The sequence below is a fragment of the Cryptotermes secundus genome, unplaced genomic scaffold (genome assembly GCF_002891405.2).
Source record: "Cryptotermes secundus unplaced genomic scaffold, Csec_1.0 scaffold70, whole genome shotgun sequence".
NCBI classification, from domain to species: domain Eukaryota; kingdom Metazoa; phylum Arthropoda; class Insecta; order Blattodea; family Kalotermitidae; genus Cryptotermes; species Cryptotermes secundus.
This window is the reverse complement of record NW_019734964.1, coordinates 1,832,188-1,853,195: the sequence shown is the minus strand read 5'-3', so window position 1 is coordinate 1,853,195 and position 21,008 is coordinate 1,832,188. Positions and strand designations below refer to the sequence as shown.

General features: G+C 42.0%; 1 protein-coding gene across 7 annotated transcripts in view; it reads right to left on the bottom strand.

Annotated features, from left to right (window-relative positions):
* The window catches only part of LOC111868990 (rap1 GTPase-activating protein 1), a 639,633-nt gene that overhangs the window by 200,864 nt on the left and 417,761 nt on the right, over positions 1-21,008 (bottom strand). For all 7 annotated transcript variants that reach the window (XM_023860137.2, XM_023860134.2, XM_023860132.2 and 4 more), the window contains one exon: positions 17,214-17,310. In XM_023860137.2, the coding sequence (XP_023715905.1) occupies positions 17,214-17,300 (87 nt within the window). In that variant the 5' untranslated portion in view covers positions 17,301-17,310. The remainder of the gene's footprint in view (positions 1-17,213; positions 17,311-21,008) is intronic.

Here is a 21,008-nt window from a genome sequence, read left to right as displayed (position 1 = left end):
GGGGGGGGGGGCGCTGTGGGATGTTTCGCAGGACAAAGTGACCGGAGAATGATAACTGTGAATTAACCATTACGCTATGATGACGTATGAAGGGAGTGGAGGTATAGTTCCACCATTCTTGACCCAGCACTAGATGGTGGCGAGTAGTCAGCTTCAGCCGAATTTCACGGCAGGTAGTGCTGTACCGTTGCCGGTCACGGTAGCCGAGCGGTCTAAGGCATGTACTGTCTTCGCTTGCTTGGAAACCGGGATCGTGGGTTCGGATCCCACTCAGGGCATGGATGTTTAGTTTGTGTGTGTGCGTTTTTCTGTGTTTTTGTACAGGTAGAGGCCTTGCGACTAGCTGATCACCCGCCCAAGGAGTCCTACCGAATGTGTAAGATCTCGAAAAACCGAAGTGAACGGAGAAGTTCATGTAGGTAGGCCTAGACCCACTGGGGCTGTAGTGCCAAGGGGAAAAAAAGTGCTGTACCGTTACAAGCTGAACTGAAAGAGTCAGAGAAAATGAAATTCTGTAGAATGTATAGGATGCTTAAAATTCTTCTAAACGACGAATTCCAGAAGACTGTAAATTTTCCGTATAAAGGTTTATTTTGATTTCCTTTCCCGCCTTAGACAGTTTCCGTTTAATCCATAAACTTTGCTTGATTTGGGAATGTAATTCTTGCTACTAGACTTCAAAAATGTATTTCGGCAGTTTCAACCATTCTTCATGTATAAAAACCCTCTGATCCGTACAGATGAACAAGCCGTGACGTCGTCTCATACAAACTCCGTAGCTTTAGTCCGCAAGCGAACTATACCGATTGACCGAGCGACTGCCGCTTGTCGGTGTAGGTAGTGCCAAATATAGCGGATAGAGGGTGTCGCGTGGTCAGCGCAACGAACCCCAAAGGCCGTAAATCTCGGTTTTCTAGACCGTCGTCTTATATAATTTTCAGTATAAAAAGTTTCAATTTCTACTAAGAAATTGCACATTCCTATTAACTGATCGACCGAACAGCCAGTTAAACAGTTAACTTAAGTCTCTATAATTATATACGAATTGATTACTATCGACAGGCCTATCACAGTACAATGTACTTAACCATTTAATTAACTGATATTTCGCAATATGTAACAAATTCATTGTTGCTGCATGAAATTAACATAATTATGGAGGCCTCGGGTTTTCATGTTATGTTGTTAACTGCGGTTAATTCTGAAGAAGAGTCTCAAACCCAAAATCTATTATAGAGAGACAGCTTTTAGTTTCACCCGAGGAATGTCTGGAGAATAAACCCCTTCATGTAATGAAAACTCGAGGAAGAAAACGAGATTGAAAATTAATTAATTAACCGGACGCCTATAAAAGAGGCAACAAAGACAAAACTGCACGCCATTATTCAGTTCTAAATCTGTCCTCACTTTCAAACTACGTACCGAAGAAATATACATACTGAAACGTTCTTGTGTGACTATAGACGGGGTACGGACTGGTGAACTGATGTATTGACCCCTTGTATACATCACTCGGGACTACACTTTACAGTTCACTGACACGCAGGCCAGTCTGTGCTGCTTGTCAGAGTAATTCGGGCTTCTTTTCTGACAGTACTGAGGATGTAGCAATATTCACATCACACGAGAGTATGATCAATTGCTGAATATTCGTCTCAAAGAAGGTAATTATGACACTAAAGCGTTAATGTAAAGCGAATAACTTAATTTGGGCGTGGCAATGACAGCAAGAAGAGAGGATAGCGTACCCATCTGCCTTCAGCGAAGGTTGGGTTGCATAAACATCTGGCGCGAAGTGCTGTATCTATATCGTACTGTATGTAATTATTTATTAATTATTCGACAAAGTTTGGGCTATGAATCAGGCGGACTCTAGTGAGAGACCGCTTCCATATTAACAAAGATAAATTAAGTGAACTATAGAAAGAAAATTGATAAAGATAAGGGGAAAAAACTTATGAAACGCCGGGGTACTGCCGTCGGTATAGCGATTGGCTAGGGGATGGATAGCGGAGGGGTGGCAGTTCGAGTCCCGGCAGGAGCAGAATGTTCTCATTTCCACGTAGTTGACCACCGGTTCTGGGTACCGGGAGCTCTTTCCCGGGGGTAAAACGGTCGGAACGTGAAGCTGAGTAGTCACCTTCGACCAGTGCCGAGGTCAAGATACGTGGATAAATACATCCACCCCCCATACATCTTATTGGTGTGGTGATTAATTGGTTAAGCATAGGGACTTTACTTTTATTTTTATGTTATCCAAGTTCCAAGTAGAAGACAGCAACAAAATTTGCTTCCTTTCTACACAGACTAGGAGATAAAAAAAAAATGTGAAAGGGGCCCAAAAGAAATGTAATAAAAAAAATGCGAAGGGTCGAAAAAAATTTATACACATTTTAATGGAGATTTTGGACGGACGTTTTCACTGTTCAACCAAGATATAATGTACGCCGCGTAGTGTGATATTATGTCAAAAGATGGTGCTAGTCACATGAATGCCAGAGCCATCTTGATGAAAGGCAGTGCAGTCAAAAAAGATGGAAGCGGAAAGTTGTGTACATTTGTTTTGGGCCCCTGTGTGGTCTAAGCTAAAATCGGAGGAAGGAGGAGGGCACGCCAGAGGGTAATCCTCTGGAAAACATACAACTCTGCAGAGTGAAGGAGGCTGGGGATACGTTATCGATTTTAACCCACTGGCCTATTGTGAGGGCTGCTGGATGTCTGCCCACTCGTTAGACGGGTGTGACACGTAACGGTTCATTTGCTGGACAAGACATGTGACTCACATTCGTGTAACACTTCCGATATAATTCCGACACTCATTATAAAGTATTAATTTTGTAAGGCGAAAGGTAAAGTTGCCGGTCACGGTAGCCGAGTGGTCTAAGGCATGCACTGTCTTCGCTCGCTCGGAAGCCGGGATCGTGGGTTCGAATCCAACTCAAGACATGGATGTTTGGTGTTTGTGTGTTTTTCTGTGTTTGTGTACAGGTCGAGGCGTTGCGAATTATGCAGATCTAGTAAAATGGAGAGGCCAAGACACAAATTGGGGCTGTAGTGCCAAAGGAAAAAGAAGAAAGATAAAGTTGTCCCTGTGCTTATTTAATGGGGGGAGTGGGGGTACAACTCAAGAATTCTTTGATTTTGGCACTAGGTGGTGAGTGGTCAGCTTCATACCCCGGCAGCTCTACCCCCAGAGGAAAAAAAAACGGTACCCATTGGAAAGGAAGCTGGGTGGGACCCAGAACCGGTCTGGACGCTGTGGAGCAGAGAAAATTTTCTTTACCCTATCGGGAATCGAACCCTGTCCGCCCAACCTGTACCGTCGCTATATCGACTGAGCTATCTCGACTGTATGGAAAACATATGCTAGTGGGCTTAACATTTAGAAGGAATTTAACCGTCGGCGATACGTGTTCAATTCATAATCTTCTGGTTCGTATCTTGTGTAAATATTCATACACTTAATTTAATGTCCAACATTATTAAGATATTTTGAAACGTGAGTACGAGTTGAACTACTTCCGCCCTTATGACACAGACATGATGGAAGAAAGCAAGTTACAGGAAAGTTTGGCCCGCAGCGCTGAAGCCACAGGCGAACTAACCGCACATCCTCAGCTACTGCTGACACACTCGAAATATCGACAGTTGTACCGGAGCACGGCTTCTGTGTCTGCCCTCGCATCAACCTTGCCCTCGAAACCTGTAAATTTCACAGACACCAGCAGACACAGTTTTCGAAAATGTGTTTAGTAGCTGAAAATGTAAGTCTGGCTGACTTGAATGTATGAATGTATGAGGGGTAGGCCTTCTCGGCCCTTGCACCGCGACCTACAGTGGTAGCTGTGCTTCTGACTGACTGGCCAACTAACTAACTAGCTATCTACACACAAAGTCGAGTCCTTCTTGAGAAGCCAGTAGTCACTTAGCCACTTAAGAAACTCGAAAACAATTTATGAGGTCCGAAAGTTCATTAACGTGATCAAAGGAGCCCACCACTGGTCTATATCCTGAGCCAGATGAATCTAGTCCACACACCAATAAAATTACTCTGAGAACATTTTTAATATTATCTCCAATATATGTCTGTGAGTTCCTACTGGTTTCACTTCTTCCGCTTTTCCCACCAAAATGCTGTATGCATTCCTCTTCTCTCCCATGCGTGCTACATGTATTGATAATGGACAGGAAATCCAATATAGGTACTGTGGAATTAAAATAAAATACTTGCGCAGAGAACAGGAAACAGCAGGATACTGGTTGTAGGCTTACAGGAAGACACACAGAAACTGTGCAGATACCTAACTCACTGGACAAAAGTAAAGTTGTCCCTGTGCTTAACTAATTAAGCACTACGCCATGAAGATATATGGGGGAGTGGATGTATAGATCTACACTTTCTTGACCTCGGTACTAGTTGGAGGTGAGTGGTCAGCTTCACGCCCCTCTCGATTTACCCCTGGGGAAAGAGGCCGGCGTTTCGGAGGTACATGATGCCTTCCACCCTTAAGATGGAGAGAGCATGTTGTGTTATTGCATTATATAGCTGTAGACGATGCTACCTTCATCTTCCAGGTCGAAGGTGGAGGCAGAATGTACCTCCGAAACGTCGCAACTATCGCCCACAACCATACGACATCAACTCCCATTCTTCTTTAAAAACTGTTAATGGTTCCACCTCTTCAGTTATCACGTGTTCATATCAATCTGATTGTTCTTGTAATCACTGTAACAATATTCGCTGAGGCGTACGAATTGTGAATTTCATTATAATGATAATTTTCACCAACCCTACGTTACTTAATTTCTCTAAGGTCCATATATCTTCCTAAACTGTCTTCTCGTAGGGAGTCTGTATGTACGAGAACTTCCTAGACAGTTCTTAACGCTCTTGATGAACATTCTAGATAGGAACATTGAAAAGAATTACTAATTTAGTGGCATAAGAAAGAGACTCTTGATTCTATGGGCCCTTCCCTGTCAAAGCTGATGTTCAAAATAATGGACCAGCAATATCTTCCATGCAATTTTACGTTCAGCTCAGCAAATACATTCAAAAGAACACCTCATATTTTATATTGCCAAGAGTTAAATTGGACAATTGTTCCTACGTTGGTTCTGGCATACAACAACATTAGCTGATTGCATCTCCTTCATTTAGTCTTTCATACTGCGTACTGTTGAGGGGCTATAAATTACTCACTCCTTGTATCTCCATACATATCTCACATCGTCTGCTTCATTACCCACCAAGCGAATATCTACATAACGCAATCAACCCGGAGGTTCAGTAAGGTAATTTCAGAAACATTGTTTAATTTCTTCTGAAGCGTCAATAACCTGCAATCCAAAGATTATACACACAAACTAGATTTTCCCTCCCCCGGGTTATTTCACTACGCCTCGTCAGTAAAAGTAAAGTAAAGGTATCCCTGTAACAGGCCATGGAGGCCCATAGGGTTGTGAGATGTTGAGGTTCCCACATTTTCTAGACAATCGGCTCATAGATTGCGGTAAGGTTGTCAGTCCTCGCGCCGGCCGCCATTTACCCTCAAGAATGTTCCTGGTACTCATTTCTGTTGGAGGCTGAGTTGACCCCAGGGACATATTGCGGCTGGAAGGATTAGGTAAATAAAAAAAAAATCCAATGACCTCATCGAGATTCGATCCCGCAACCTTCCGACTTGTAGCATAGTGCCTCAACCAACCACGCTACCGCGTGCCCCCTACATCTCGCCAGTTCATAGTTCAAATATTATTTCAGCGACAAGGCCGGCCAACTCTCAGGACCGTCGAAAGAAGATTAAATCCTTACAACTGTGATACAAAGACACCAAACAATTATAATGTTACGGGGAGACAAATGAGAGCTTCAGGTGTGGCAACACTTGAAGCATAGTGTTGTTTGACCACGTGGGTTGGAACTGCTTCGAGACCGTTTGAAACAATTTATGGCTCTCTTCCCCAGCAGGTTTAGGCCAAACCACGGCAGGAACAAACCTTCCAACCATATTAAACCGCCATTCATTATCAACTCTGCAATCGGAAACGGGCGTAACATTTATTTACACGAAGTAAGTACTATATAAAAGTATACACAATTAATTTCTGTAACGTCCGAAGAAAGAGACAGAGCGTGAGATGGGGGAGTGCAGGGAGAGAAAAAAGAACAAAATAGGAAAGAATAATAAATTAAAAAGAATAAATAGTGAATACATTAATAAAAATACATGAACAACGTAAGATAAGCAAAGGAAAAAAAGTGTCGCAAATTATCAAATAGAAAACATTCTGCACGGTTGTACAAAAGTTCGTCAGTGATTTATAAATCGTACAAAATATGCTCCGCCATAACAAGTAGTTCCAGAGAGCGACTCTAATTCCTATGTATGAAGTGGATAGTGTGTAACGTATTTATTCAAATGTTAAGGCCGGAAAGAGTTTCATTTGTAAGTACGGACATAACTTGGTGTAATTTCAGTCTTTGTTTCATATTCATTTACTTCTGGTTTATTTAACAATACTTCCTACATTACTTCAGATTATAGCAAGTGGCCGGAAAGTCATTTAACCCAACATTATCTCTAATTAACGGGAATAAAACAATAAAAAGCGTGGCCTGTAGTCCGCAAGCGAACTACACCGACAGAGCGACCGCCGCTTGTCGGCGAAGTTAGTGCCATCTTTAGCGGATAGAGGGTATCGTGTGGTCAGGCAACGAATCCCCACGGCCGTTAATTTCGGTTTTCTAGACCGGAGCCGCTATTTCCTTGAAATGTCTCCTCAATTAATGCTCAGATTTAAACCTGTCAATTAATTTATAGAATGGTGTCACAGCATTGTGAGTTGTGCACTGAACCTCATTTCGAACAATTCTTGTAAGAAGAATTCATGAAGGAAGACAGTGGTAGCTGCCCCGTTTTAGGCACTATCCCCGGTATTGGCACGGGAAGACTGAGAAATAATATAAGAAACCTCAAGTGAGGATTGAACTCTCAGAGATTTGAACTCTGAATCGCCAGATGCGAAGCAGAAGTGCACTCAACTCGACTGCGACATTCGAGTCAACTTCTGGTATGTAGAGCTACCGTGTTAAAGCGTATCACACTCATATTGATTTGTGGGGGTTGTATACTGGGGCGGTGGGACACCACAGGAGACTCAAGCTGCCCCAGCGGCGACGGAGTTTAGTGGCGAGGCATTTTACAGCCTTTATTTTAGCCGTTATTATATAAAAATTGATTTGTGCCGTCCTTTTAATATAATGATTATTATTTTGTTTAACTACATGCATTAATTTGTTTTCCTCCAATATTTACCTTTAATTATTCTTTGACTTTATGTTGTGTTTAACTACTTCTATCTACACTGTGCTCTGTCTGTAATTGGCCTTGCGGCTCTTGGCTCAGCATATAAATAATAAAGAATTGAACTGACTTATTATCATCATTATTTAAATAATATACTAGTAAATTGTCTTGTTTTTGTATTTTGTGGGGGTGGGGGTTGTTTCTCTTTCTTTACTCGTGCTGACTTTGCGTGGAGGCCCATAGGGTTGTGAGACGTCGAGGCTCCCACATTTTCTGGAAAATCGGCTCATAGATGGCGGCAAGCTTGTCAGCCCTACGCGTCGGCCGCCCTTTACCCCCAAGAACATTCCTGGTACTCATTTCTGTTAGAGGCTGAGAAATAAGCAAATAAGAATTCAAATGGAAGAATGGGATTGAATTTCTCACCTCCTGGAACTGTACTTAGGTTTGCGCTGACCCTGACTGTAGGCCTATCTACTTGTACGTGTTCAGGGTCTGACTGATTCACCAGCCTCACGCTACGAAGTTATTCTATCTTTACCGCAAACGAAAGTAACGAAGAAGACAATCCGAGTTCATACTGAAGAGAGTAGTCTTCTGGGATGTGGCGCCGTGTAGATATGTGTTAACAGACGTTTCGGAGAAGACAGTCTGTTGCACCTGCTCAAGCTGGTTCGCTCGCGAATTTCTTCTTTCTCTTCTATCCTGAAGATGGAGGCTATACGTTCCACCGAAACGTCGGTTAACAATATCTATACGGCGCCACATCCCATAAGACTGCTTTCTTTATAGTCACCGCCGTGAAAACCTCAGATCTTACGAGTTCATACTGTTTCACAGCTTACAGAAAAAATGCATCGGAAATCTGAGGAAACGAAGAAAGACACGAAATAAATGACAAACAATCGTGTTACGATAATGTTTTTTTCCTGTGGCGCTACAGTCCCAATTTGGGCCTAGACCTACCTCCATGAAACTCTCCGTTTCACTTCGGTTTACTAGATCTTACACATTCGGTAGGACTCCTTGGGCGAGTGATCAGCTCGTCGCAAGGCCTCTACCTGTACACAAACACAGAAAAACGCACACAAACATCAATGCCCTGAGTGGGATTCGAACCCACGATCTCGGTTTCCAAGCGAGCGAAGACAGTGCATGCCTTAGACCGCTCGGCTACCGTGACCGGCGATGTATAAGAATGATATATAAGAATTCAGTTCGTACCTCACAGGAAACAGATCCGAACCCACGATCCCGGTTTCCAAGCGAGCGAAGACAGTACATGCCTTACACTGCTCGGCTACCGTGACCGGCAGTGTATAAGAATGATATATAAGAATTCAGTTTGTACCTCACAGGAAACAGATCCGAATCCACGATCCCGGTTTCCAAGCGAGCGAAGACAATACATGCCTTAGACTGCTCGGCTACCGTGACCGGCGTTACGATAATTAGGCCCATGTAAAAGAGAACATTACATCATTAAATGAGAGCAGGTAGGAAGTTGAAATTTAATAATTTATTCCAATTTCCGTGGGTGCTGTATAACTTATGCAGATAAAGAGACGGTTGAGAAAGGATCGATTAGCTTGTTCCATATTTGGTGTAACAAATCGATATCTCGCAAGGTTCATTCATCACACGTGTGGCGCGGAAGTTGGCAAGGTCATGGCCTTCATTAAACCTTCATGTACAATAGGCTTGGGCCCTGACGTCACAGAGCGGACGTGTGGGTGTGGGCTTCGGAATCAGGAACACGAGCTGCTTGTGACAAAGGACGTAACAAAGTCCATGTAGCAGTTGTCCTGATTAACAATTACTGGTTCCTCAAATTCCATGCTTTTATGGGTTATGAACGTTAATTACTGTGTTCACAAAAGCCTGCCATTAAATCCTGTTCCGAGCCAGTTAAATCCAGTCCACATCCTCGCAACCGGTTCCTTTAAAATTTTAAACTTCTGTCTCTCCGTTTAAGTCTATTTCTCTCAAGTGGCCTATTGGCCTGAGGTCTTCAGAATAAAATTTTATGCGCATTACATGACCTGCCCCTCTCACTCTTCTTCATATTATCACCCTCATTCCAGCAGATGAAGAGAACACATTATGAAACTCCTCATTACGTAACATTTCCCATCCTGTTATTTTATTCCTCTTTGGCAGGAAAATTCTTGATTAGCAGACCGACTGGCGGCTTTTCAAGAAGGCCTCAGCTCCACGGAGTCTGCTAATTAGTTTTGGTCTACATAACTTCCGCAGCATAATTCGAGTATTAAATGTTATCTCTGGGGGGGCACGCAGTAGCGTAGTTGGTTGAGGCACTATGCTACAAGCCGGAAGGTCGCGGGTTCAAGTCCCGATGAGGTCATTGGATTTTTTCAATTGACCTAATCCTTCCAGCCGCACTATGGCCCTGGGGTCGACTCAGCATCTAACAGAAATGAGTACCAGAAATATTCTTGGGGGTAAAGGGCGGCCGGCGAGTAGGGCTAACAACCTTACCGCTATCTTTGAGCCGATTGTCTAGAAAATGTGAGAACCTCAACATCTCATAACCCTATGGGCCTCCACGGCCTGTTACAGGGATACCTTTACTTTCTACTTTTTATCTCTAAACGGCATGCCTTTTTAAAAATAAGGAATTCTAAAAATGAAGCGCAAAGCCGTAGAATTAGAAAATCTATCATATCTTCTTCTATACTGTACACTTAGCATTTAGAGCAGTAAATGAATGCACAATGATGAGGTTCAGTATGACCTCTAGTATTGCTATAACCTCAGTGTCCTTATGTTTATACCAGTGAAGTTAACAAACTTAAAACCATGGATCAAACTGCAAAGGTATTTGTTATTATGATGAACTAACTAATCAACCAAGTAACAAACAAATCAACTAACCAAGCAATGATTAATCAACTACTATCAACCAACTGATCAACAAACATACTAAAAATTTCCTACCCAATCTACCAGCCAGTGAACTGACCACGGTGCGAAGTGTTCTTTGAACATTTGATATTCAGCTATTTTTCCAAGGTGGTTATTTAATGAAGCTGATAAATATCGAAACTATACTGTGTCGAATGATTAGTAGATGTGGAGAAATTGGTGGAAACAAAAGTGGGAAGGGAAATCAAAGCATTCGGATACAACATGCCCCACTTCCACTTTGTCCACCACAAATCACACATGAATTAACGTGGGGTCGAATCCGGGCAGCAGCCCTGGCAACCCAGTGACTGACATCCTGAACTATGGCACAGTCAGATATTCAGCTGTTCAAGAAACTTTCAGAATAGAAACAGATACACCCTAAAAATGTAATTATAATTACGTGCTCTGTAAGGAATTAAGCAGATTACACAATTTTGCACAGAATCACTGGGTTTTTTTGGACTTTTTCCATCTTCCGGAATTTGAGGTAATAGAGGACACAACGTTTCGGAAACTGTCCAGTGATTGAGATTAGCTCTTCCTAAGGGGCCCAACTGAGTAGGCGTCTCCGTTTCTCGCCTGAAGACGGAAACAGATCCAGTTTCCGAAACGTCGTGTCTTCTATTACCTAGAATTCCGGAAGGTGGAAAAAGTCCAAGAACCCAGTAATTCTGTGTGTAATCCACCATCGTCAGAACCCTCTAGAATCCACATAATTTTTATTTAGAAATTCAAGAGAAGAGACCACGTGGGACTTTCTGTCGACGAGGGGACAATATCGAAGTGCATCTTATAGAAACACGGTGTGAATGCAAGTACTGCATTAGGGAATCATGGATGGCCGTTTGTGGACACAGTAACGAAACATTCGAGGGGGTTTAAAAGCGTGAAATTCCCTGACTTAGTAACTAAGGAAGACCATGCACGATGCAGCTAGTAAGGGCGAATCAGTGAAGAGTGTTTCACGCCGCTACACAACCCTTCCGTACCTGCCTTGGACTCGAGAGGAATCCAACACATACGTGTAACTAATGGAATTCCCTTTCCTTACTATTCCCCATTGAAGATTTATGAATTACATGAATAAGAAATGAATGCAGTCCGTCCACATGTAAATCTCTTTTCCTTTGTCCCACAGACATACGATTTATTTCCATGCGAAAATGTAAAGCACTCCATGGCATAAAAATAACATTTTGTTTACGTGATTCCAAACCAAGAAGATAAATCGAGCCATTAAAAGTTACATTCAACGAATAACTAACCTCTGACCTAAACCGCATCGATACGAGATCACGAGGTACATGTGATTCTCATTAGTTTTTATGAAGATTAAAGTAATCGAACAAATTAGAACATAAAATTTCATTTCCGTTCAATAGAAACCCGTTTTTGTAATATTAAATCTTACTTTATGAATTTCTCCAAGAATCAGTGCAACTTCGAAAAGGCTGGAATATAATAAAATTCAGATCTAATATCTTTATCTTGTATTTAAAAATATCCATCTTCATATTCGATTAAAGAACTCTGACTAAATTATGTGTTATGTTTTGTCGATACTGAAAAAGCGGCGTTAAAAAGTAAGAAAGGAAAAAGGAAGACAAGCTTCTTGTGAAACTGAATCGAATGGTAGGAACTTTATTTTCATGGAATCAAGGGATTTGCAGCTGAATTCTGCAAAATAATTCGAGATGGTTACAGAAGCAGACATATCGGATCTGAAACGTGTAAGGCTGAAGGTTTCTTGGTGAAGTTCGCTCTCAAGTCGTTCCGAGTCTGAACAAATTTCTTTAAAATTCTAAACCTTTCATTTCCTCGAATGAAAGTTTCAATAGACCCACCTGATTTCACTTTTCGACATAAGCGTAAAACAAGAAAACTCACAAATAAACATAAATTAAAAAAATATATTATGTTACTAATATTCTCATTACCGATCAACAGTGACCGCGCGATCTGAGTCATGAAATACAGTATATTCGCCCGCTCAGACACTGGGATCGTGGGTTTGAATACCACTCGAGGCATAGCCTTCTGTGTTTGTGTTACCCTGTGTAGGTAGTGGCCTTGTGACGGGCTGATCCACCATCCGAGGCGTCCTAGCGACAGTAAGAAACTGAAGTGAAACGGCGTTTCACGGATGACCTATACTCCAAGTGGGAGCAACAGGAATTAAATAAATAATAAAATAATTATTAATAACATTCATGTACAAAAACACGAGAAGGAAGAGACCATTTACAGTCTACAGTGTAAATATAAACCAGTTTCAAATATAAGTTACAGATCTCAGCCTGCTTTACGCCACAGACCTAGTTTCCTCATTGCTTCTTCCGGAATTTAAGCTAAGTAGGCCTGCGACGTATAATCAACCGATACGGATCGAAATCTACTTCAATCGGTATAGCGAATAGCTTGGCCGCAGATCCAGAGGTCCGGGTTCGATTCCCGGCGCTACCAGATATTTTTCTGAGAAGTAGTGGATCTGGAACGGGGTCCACTCAGCCTCGTGATGATAATTGAGAAGTTATTTCAAGGAAATAGCGGCTCCGGTCTAGAAAACCGAAATTAACGGCCGTGGGGATTCGTTGTGCTGACCACGTGACACCCTCTATCCGCAAAAGTTGGTAGTAACTTCGCCGACAAGCGGCGGTCGCTCGGTCGGTATAGTTCGCTTGTGGACTAAAATCACGGAGTTTTTAGCGACTAGTCTATGGGCTGGGTGACCGAGAAGTGGGAGTACGATTCCTAGTGTGGGCAAGAAATTTCCTCTTCTCCATAGCGTCCAGATGGGCTCTGAGGCCCACCCAGAATCCTATACAATGGGTACAGTGGGCTGTTACCCTGAGGGTAAAGCGGAAATGGCATGAAGCTGACCGCTCACCTCCATCAAGATCCGAGGTTAAGAACGGACGAAATATACTTCAACTCCGTATGTCCTGAAGTCGCGGGTTTTAAGCATAGAGATAACCTTACATTCTCCTAACGGATGAAAGTTAGGCACTCATCTCCTAATAATAATCGTCAAATGTTTGAGAGCCGTAACACGGCGTCTACATGTTATGCGAATGATGAACCAACTTTGGAAGCAGGGTGTATCTCGTAGTCGGACTATATGTGGCTGTCCCTCAGAGCGGCCTGACAGAAGACTCCCACAGGAATAGAGCTGAATCCTGGCCGGCGAGCCTCGACTCTGACGTAGCCCACACTTCACAATCTGCTGCTAACTGGAGCGCTCTTCCGGGGCCAATTTTCCGGTTACTTCCCGTGCTTGTTTATAATTTACGCTGTAACAGCCACGAATATGCGTTTCAATGTATATTGCTAAGCCGATACTGCTCTTTCATTACGTCAGCGGTCTGTGGACATAAACAGAATGTTAGGCTGAATATCAGAACCCTCGGAATATGAACTATTATCAGAATGGAGAAAATTCCACAATGAGAAACTTCATGAATTTTCATTTTCACTGTTGTTATAAGAACACTGTGCTGACAGGAGTATTAGGACTTCAGAAAGATGAGGTAACAGGAGATTGGGGCATAACTGGTCGAGCTAGAGGTAACAGGAGACTGGTGCATTACTGGTCCAGCTAGAGGTAACACTCCAAATCTGTATTTGGGAGGTACTCTGTTCGAGTCTTGGCTGGTTACTCTGACTAAGATTTTTTATGGCTTCCCTCAGTGCCTCCAGGAAAACGCAGGAACTGTATCTCGATTAGTCTATACTCACTTCCTTTCAAATCAATTGTCATTCATCAATCATCACACAACAATATACAGTCTGGTTCCAGCCGGGTGTTTTGTGTGTCAGCCTTTATGATCATTTGCTACCAGCGCCCTATAATACGCTCGTTGCTGGAGCAAGAAAGAATATCGGTACCGTTCTGCTTCTCGTCTACTGAAATTATGTCCGATACCATTGTTCATAATATATATATATACATAAAATAACTCGAGGTCGTTTCCTGTCAGCGAAGGAACGAATGGAGGTGTACAAAGATTATGCGGTCAGAACAATAAATTCCAGTCACTACTGTTGCTATCTGAACCATGTATGTAGCAATGGAATATTATATTTATAGATAAATGAGATTGCAGAATCACCAGAAAGTTACACACGCGAAATTCTCCCAGCATGTGGAACTTATTCTGGGTCCGCTTGCAGGATTTCTTCTCTGGCCGATAAAAAAATGAGCGGATGATGAAACTTCCACACTTCCGGTAATCCTATCAAAGCGGATAAATAAATATTAATGGTCTTACGAACGAAATGGTTGAACCAACCATGTAATAATATTCCATGGAAAGTAAGCAACCGGCTCATATGAATACTGACGTGGAATTTGAACTAATTCTAAAAAAGTTGAGGAGAAAAGTAATTTAATATCTTGCAGCAACAAAGATATTCATTCAGTAAAACAGTTACAGGGGTGCATGCGGTAGCGCAATTGGTTGAGGCACTACGCTACAAACCGGAAGGTTGCGGGTTTGAGTACCGATGAGGTAGATTCTTTCAATTTATCTAATCTTCCAGCCGCACAATGGCCCTGGGTTCGACTCAGCTTCTAACATAAATGAGTAGCAGGAAACTTCCTTGGGGGTAAAGGACGGCCGGCGCGTAAGGCTGACCTCACCGCATCTATGAGGCAATTGTCTAGAAAATGTGGGAGCCTCGACGTCTCACAACCCTATGGGCCTGTTACAGTGATAGCTTTACCTTTTTTTTTCAAACAGTTATAACAAATTATCCTGTATTTAATGTAATAATATCATATTTCTGAAAGGGAGACAGAACACAGATGTATAAAACATGTAATTCTTAACGAATTGAGTTTCCATTTCACACTCCGTTATATACAGCATACTTCAAGTCACTGATGTTATGCCCTTATGGCGTAACGAAGCTAAAGCTGAAAATTCAGAACTCCAAGGCTTCCAGTCGAACTGCCGCAAACTAAGAAATTTGTGTAAACAAACACAGCTCCACCAGCGGGTGGCAAGATTCTGTTGTAAACGCTGAACTAGCTGTTCCGACAATTGTAGTAAACTCTTACTGTTTATTGGAAAGTATGCAGAAATGATGACGCGTAGAAGTCAGCTATTAATTATCCTAGGTCGGGGATATGCAAGAACCATTCTAAGACAATGTTTAGGAGGTGCAACAGGACACTAAGCCCCTGGCCACCTCCATATTATTAGTGAAAATTTATACGGCAGACACTTCACTCATCATAGTGAGCAGTTGAGCAAATCCCACAGCGGGACTGCAGCAACACCATGGGATCGGCAGAGCAGCTGCACCAGCCTTACTGTGTAATCATATAGCCAGAGCATGAGTAGGACCCGACATAGTAACGCCATGGGATCGGCAGAGCAGCTGCACCAGCCTTACTGTGCAATCACATAGCCAGAGCATGAGTAGGATCCGACATAGTAACGCCATGGGACCGGCAGAGCAGCTGCACCAGCCTTACTGAGTAATCAGATAGCCAGAGCATGAGTAGGACCCGACATAGCAACACCATGGGACCGGCAGAGCAGCTGCACCTGCCTTACTGAGTAATCAGATAGCCAGAGCATGAGTAGGACCCGACATAGCAACACCATGGGACCGGCAGAGCAGCTGCACCTGCCTTACTGAGTAATCAGATAGCCAGAGCATGAGTAGGACCCGACATAGCAACACCATGGGACCGGCAGAGCAGCTGCACCTGCCTTACTGAGTAATCAGATAGCCAGAGCATGAGTAGGACCCGACATAGCAACACCATGGGACCGGCAGAGCAGCTGCACCTGCCTTACTGAGTAATCAGATAGCCAGAGCATGAGTAGGACCCGACATAGCAACACCATGGGACCGGCAGAGCAGCTGCACCAGCCTTACTGAGTAATCAGATAGCCAGAGAGTATGTGTGTTCCCGCTGCAACGAGGAATTGTTTTGGAAGCAACGTTTTATATGCAGTACGTGTCGTGTCAAGGGAAAGTAAACAGTAAATTTGTCCCTGAGCTCAATTAGTTAAGCAAAATACGCGATTACTTCTTCGCAGCACTTCTTGTTTAAATTTCCGGACATCATTATCAACTTGACAGAACGAGAACACTCACACAGGAGACTCATGTAACTCTAGGAGGAACCTGACTAATTCCACGAGAGTTTCAACTAAACAGATTCATGAAATCACAACAGTGGCTAGGAAGCAGCCTCATGCGCATGCTTGCAGTGTAATATACTACAACGATGTAATTTCATAGTAATTAACCTTACTAACGGCACAATATCTGCATCTGCTTGAACAGTCGGTTTCTGATGATTTGTGACTGACCTAGTACTGACTGACTAGTACTGACTAGTACTGACCTAGTATAGCGTTTACTTCGCTTGTGATACTTAGCGCACTCGCATTTATCTTCATTTTCTACACAAAAATTAGAAATAATTCTCAATATCACGAAATTAGGCAGGGTTTCCCTTATAAATATTTACAAAACAAACAACGCTCTTGCAACCTGAACTAAAGTGACGGGCTGGGTTCACATTTTGATCCCCTTTTAAAAATAAATTCGCTTGGGGGGGGGGAGTCCATCTGGGTCCACTCGGCATGGCGGCCACTGATTGGCCTATTGTACCTGACCTGGGTGATTATGATGATGGAGAATGTGGTAGAATGAAGACTGGCAGGGGAAACTGAAATACTTGGAGAAAGCCCGCCCCAGCGCCACTTTGTCCACAACAAATCCCACTTGACCAGATCCGGAATCGAACCTGGGCCGCCGCGGTGGGAAGCCAGCGACTAGCCGTTTGAGCTATGGCGCGGCCTTTAGGTCCCCTTAAAGCCAGCGAAAAGGGGGCCTACTGGGTAAGAGACATAATGAACATGACCCACGTTGAACTTTAGGCCAGTAGTGGCCGCAGTGCCAAGTGGACTCAGTCTTATCCCACTAAGAAAATAATAATAAAAATAATACCTTGAGCTTATCCTTGTGTTGGCCTGTATCAGGATCAGCGGCTTGACTAGAGACATGAGTCTGGCAGTATAACTGCTGACTGTCCATCTGCTGCCGCCTGGAACAAGAGACATGGGCGTTATCATCATCGCTGCTAACAATGGTCACCCTGATCTGCGCATGCGCGCGGCCGCAGTCCCAAGCACGAGTCTCAATCTCCTGCGAACATTTATCGATTCAGTATATAGTCAATTTGAATAAATACAAATAAAATTGGAAAGTATATTTTTTTTTGTTATTTTTGTGAGCTCACAAACGTACTGTCTGTTAACGACCTTTCTCGAAAATCGTTTCCCCCCCCCCAGGGTTGCCCAAGCCAAGCCAGTTGCCGCTCAGAGGCACCATAACTTGCGCACTTGCATCTCCGACTTACAGCGAACGTTATTAACATACTTTCCTTATTTTGACAAAAAATAATGAAAGGATGCTTATCAGATCACCTTTCTGTTTTGTGTCTCTTTGCGTCTGTCTGTGTATTCTAATTTTTTTCGTTTTCTATACGGTCTGAGTCGTAACTAAGGAAAGAGGAGATTAGTGCTTTGCAGAACATGTTGCTTCCTTATTCAAGTTTATCGTGGTTTTATACTTTGCCCTTCTGCTTTGGAAATTGTTGGCCTTCGGGTCCCTGTTCGATATATCCGAGACTTTCCTATGTTCATTGTCTGTTCTGTTAGTAAAAATTGCCCCTCTGCTAGATGCGCTTCTGCTGCTAATGTTGTTTGTAGGGACGGTGACGTCTTCAAACCAAACACTCTGTTGTTGAGACATATTTTATACTTAATTAATTAAACTATTATTATTATCATTATTNTAATTGGCCACTGTGCTGTTAAGTTTTCACATAAATAAACACGAATTGAATTATTATTATTATTATAATTATGCTTTTCATTTCTTAAATAAATATTTATATGTTTTATTTCTCAGTTCTCAATCACACTTAGATTTATGTTAATGAAATTATTATTATCATATGTTTGTTTACATGTATGCATTATCGATTTATATTAATGAAATTATTATTATTGTTGTTTGTTTTCTTATTTGTTTACTTGTCTGAATTACTGTGTTTTCCCCCAGTGCTTGCCTGTAATTTGTCTTTGACTTTATGCTGTGTTTGTCCATAATGTAATTACTTGTATCTACCCTGGGCTAATAAAATACTCATATGTCAGTTTCTTCATGTTTTTAACAGGAGTGAGGATTCTCTGAAGGATGCACTTCCTTTTGGTTCATTTCCTATCTCCTTCTCACTTTATCCTTGTACTTTCCTGCAGTAGACCAGTGCTGTTGCCATGATCTCTACAAATGAACTGAATTGTTATTATTACTGTTACAGACTTAGATAACATTAACTGGTTTAGCCTTTTTCTGTTTGCTTGTTTTTGTCCACATGTTTGTGTTTCTGTTGTTTTGTATTCGTGCTTTCTCTGTAACTGACTCCTAGCTGTTGACTTCAGCAGGCAAATCAATAAATTACTACTACTACTACTACTACTATAGTAGTAGTAGTAGTAGTAGTGGTAGAAGAAGAGTCCTTATAGACAAGCTGACAGTCGTTCAGCAGGTCAATTAATTTCTCGTGTTTTAAGAAATCCAAACTGTATTCATAAGTCAGCCACCGGCTCTTATTCCGAATTCAACCCACGCCCTCACACTATTCTTAAGATTCACTTTAATATTGTCCTCCCACCTAGCCTAAGTTTCAAAATTACTTTATCCGAGTCCTCAAATTCAGAATAAGTACCCCTTGGACTTCATTTACATAGTAATAATGTGAAGTTTCCTCTTAGTGCATGTAAAACAAAAAACTTTAAGGACCGTGTAATAAGAACAAAAGAAAGTCCGGGAATTAGAAAAATGTGATGGATGAAAAATCAGTAGAAGATATATATTCTGACGGCATTTCTACGTTCTTTCATATAGTATTACATAGGAAAAACGTAACCTCTATTAAAATGGTTAATTATCGTATTCGTAAACACTGCGACTGGACCGTACAGGAAGCCAGTTAAATTAAGTTCACAGACTCTCATAAAATTTTTCTAAGATTCATTTTAACAGAAACCTTCCCATCTAAGCCTACGTTTCCAATGAGGAACTCTTTCCTTTATACTTTCCGAATATGCAGTATTTTGCGCGATTTGCAAACATAAATTAAACGAAATATCCAGTCTGAAAGAATGGTGGCAAACGGAGACGGGATTCTGCTAGACAAGGACTGTCCTATATCTGCACGCTGCTACCAGGTGGCAGTCAAGTCGGAGGCGAGTTCAAATGCAATTAATTACGTCGGATATCACATCAGCAGCAGCGCCGCTCGGTTTAATAAGACACCCTATACAATTTCTCTGTTCTCAGAGACGATCAGACATTAATTGAATATTCTAGATATATCCAACACTAACTTTGTGACAGTAAGCTTGTGCAGATTCTAAAGAGTTCTGACGATGGTGCATAACACTAAGAATTATTGGATTTTTTGATTTTGTCCTTCGTCCGGTATTCTAGAAACTAGGAAACGTTTCGGAAACTTTATCTGTTTTCGTCTTCAGGTGATGGAGGGAAGATACCTTCTCAGTTGAGTCCCTTAGAAAGAGTTAACCTCAATTGTTGGCCCAGTGACTGAGGTTAGCTCTTTCTAAGGGACCCAACTGAGGAGGTATCTCAGTCACTGGCCCAGTGATTGAGGTTAGCTATTTCTAAAGGACCCAACTGAGTAGGTATCTCAGTCACTGGTCCCGTGATTGATGTTAGCTCTTTCTAAGGGACCCAACTGAGTAGGTGTCTTCCAATCCCCTCAACTGGGGACGGAAGCAGATCCAATTTCCGAAACGTTGTGTTTTCTAGTTTCTAGAATACCAGACGATGGACAAGTCCAAAAACCCAGTGATTCTGAGCTTTTGTAATTGCTTTTACATATGTGACAGGAAATTATACAGAATAATATGATTTTTTCATCACACTATTACATCCATCCATAAATTGGTTTGGTGTTGCTTCCTAATACATTTATGAGGGAATGTTCGTTGTTGCTCAAGAAAAAAAAAAGAAGATAAATTCACCATATTCCATATCGTGGCATGAAATCAATAAATATATAATGCAGGTCTAGTTATGCTGGTCAATTATTAATAAAAATTTCATGGTTTTCCTTGGAATATTTTCTGTTCATTCTTAATGAAGAAAGTTTACAATAAAATTAATATAAATGTAATAATTTCGAACTGAACACAAGGACAGGTAGATGATATTGAGCCTAACTGGATTGATCACATGCAAAAATTAACAGATGGAAGATATGTAAAACACATATTAAAGTACGAATATGTAACAAAAAGGGAGCTAGGAATTAAAAAGGCCTTCAAAGAGACAGACCAATTATATGATGTACTATTTGAAGCTACTGTGGAGGTCGAAGTTACTGAAATCTTCCAAGGCTACCAGAATTCTCTACTGGCTAAAATTCAGGGATGTTTCAGCGACCGTCTCCTTCCCAATCACCAGGATCTTATGCGACATCAGATAATGACGAAGGGGAGACACGTGTTTGCTGAAAAGTCGGCAATTACTAACCAACTAGCATGGACGATAGCCCGATTAGATTTTATTGGAGCAATTGTACAAGTTTGGTGCACGCTCTGTCGTCTAGTGTTTAGAGTTTCTGGCTATAGATCCAGAAGTACCGGGTTCGATTCCCGGCACTACCAGATTTTCTGAGAAGTAGTGGGTCTGGAACAGGGTCCACTCAGCCTC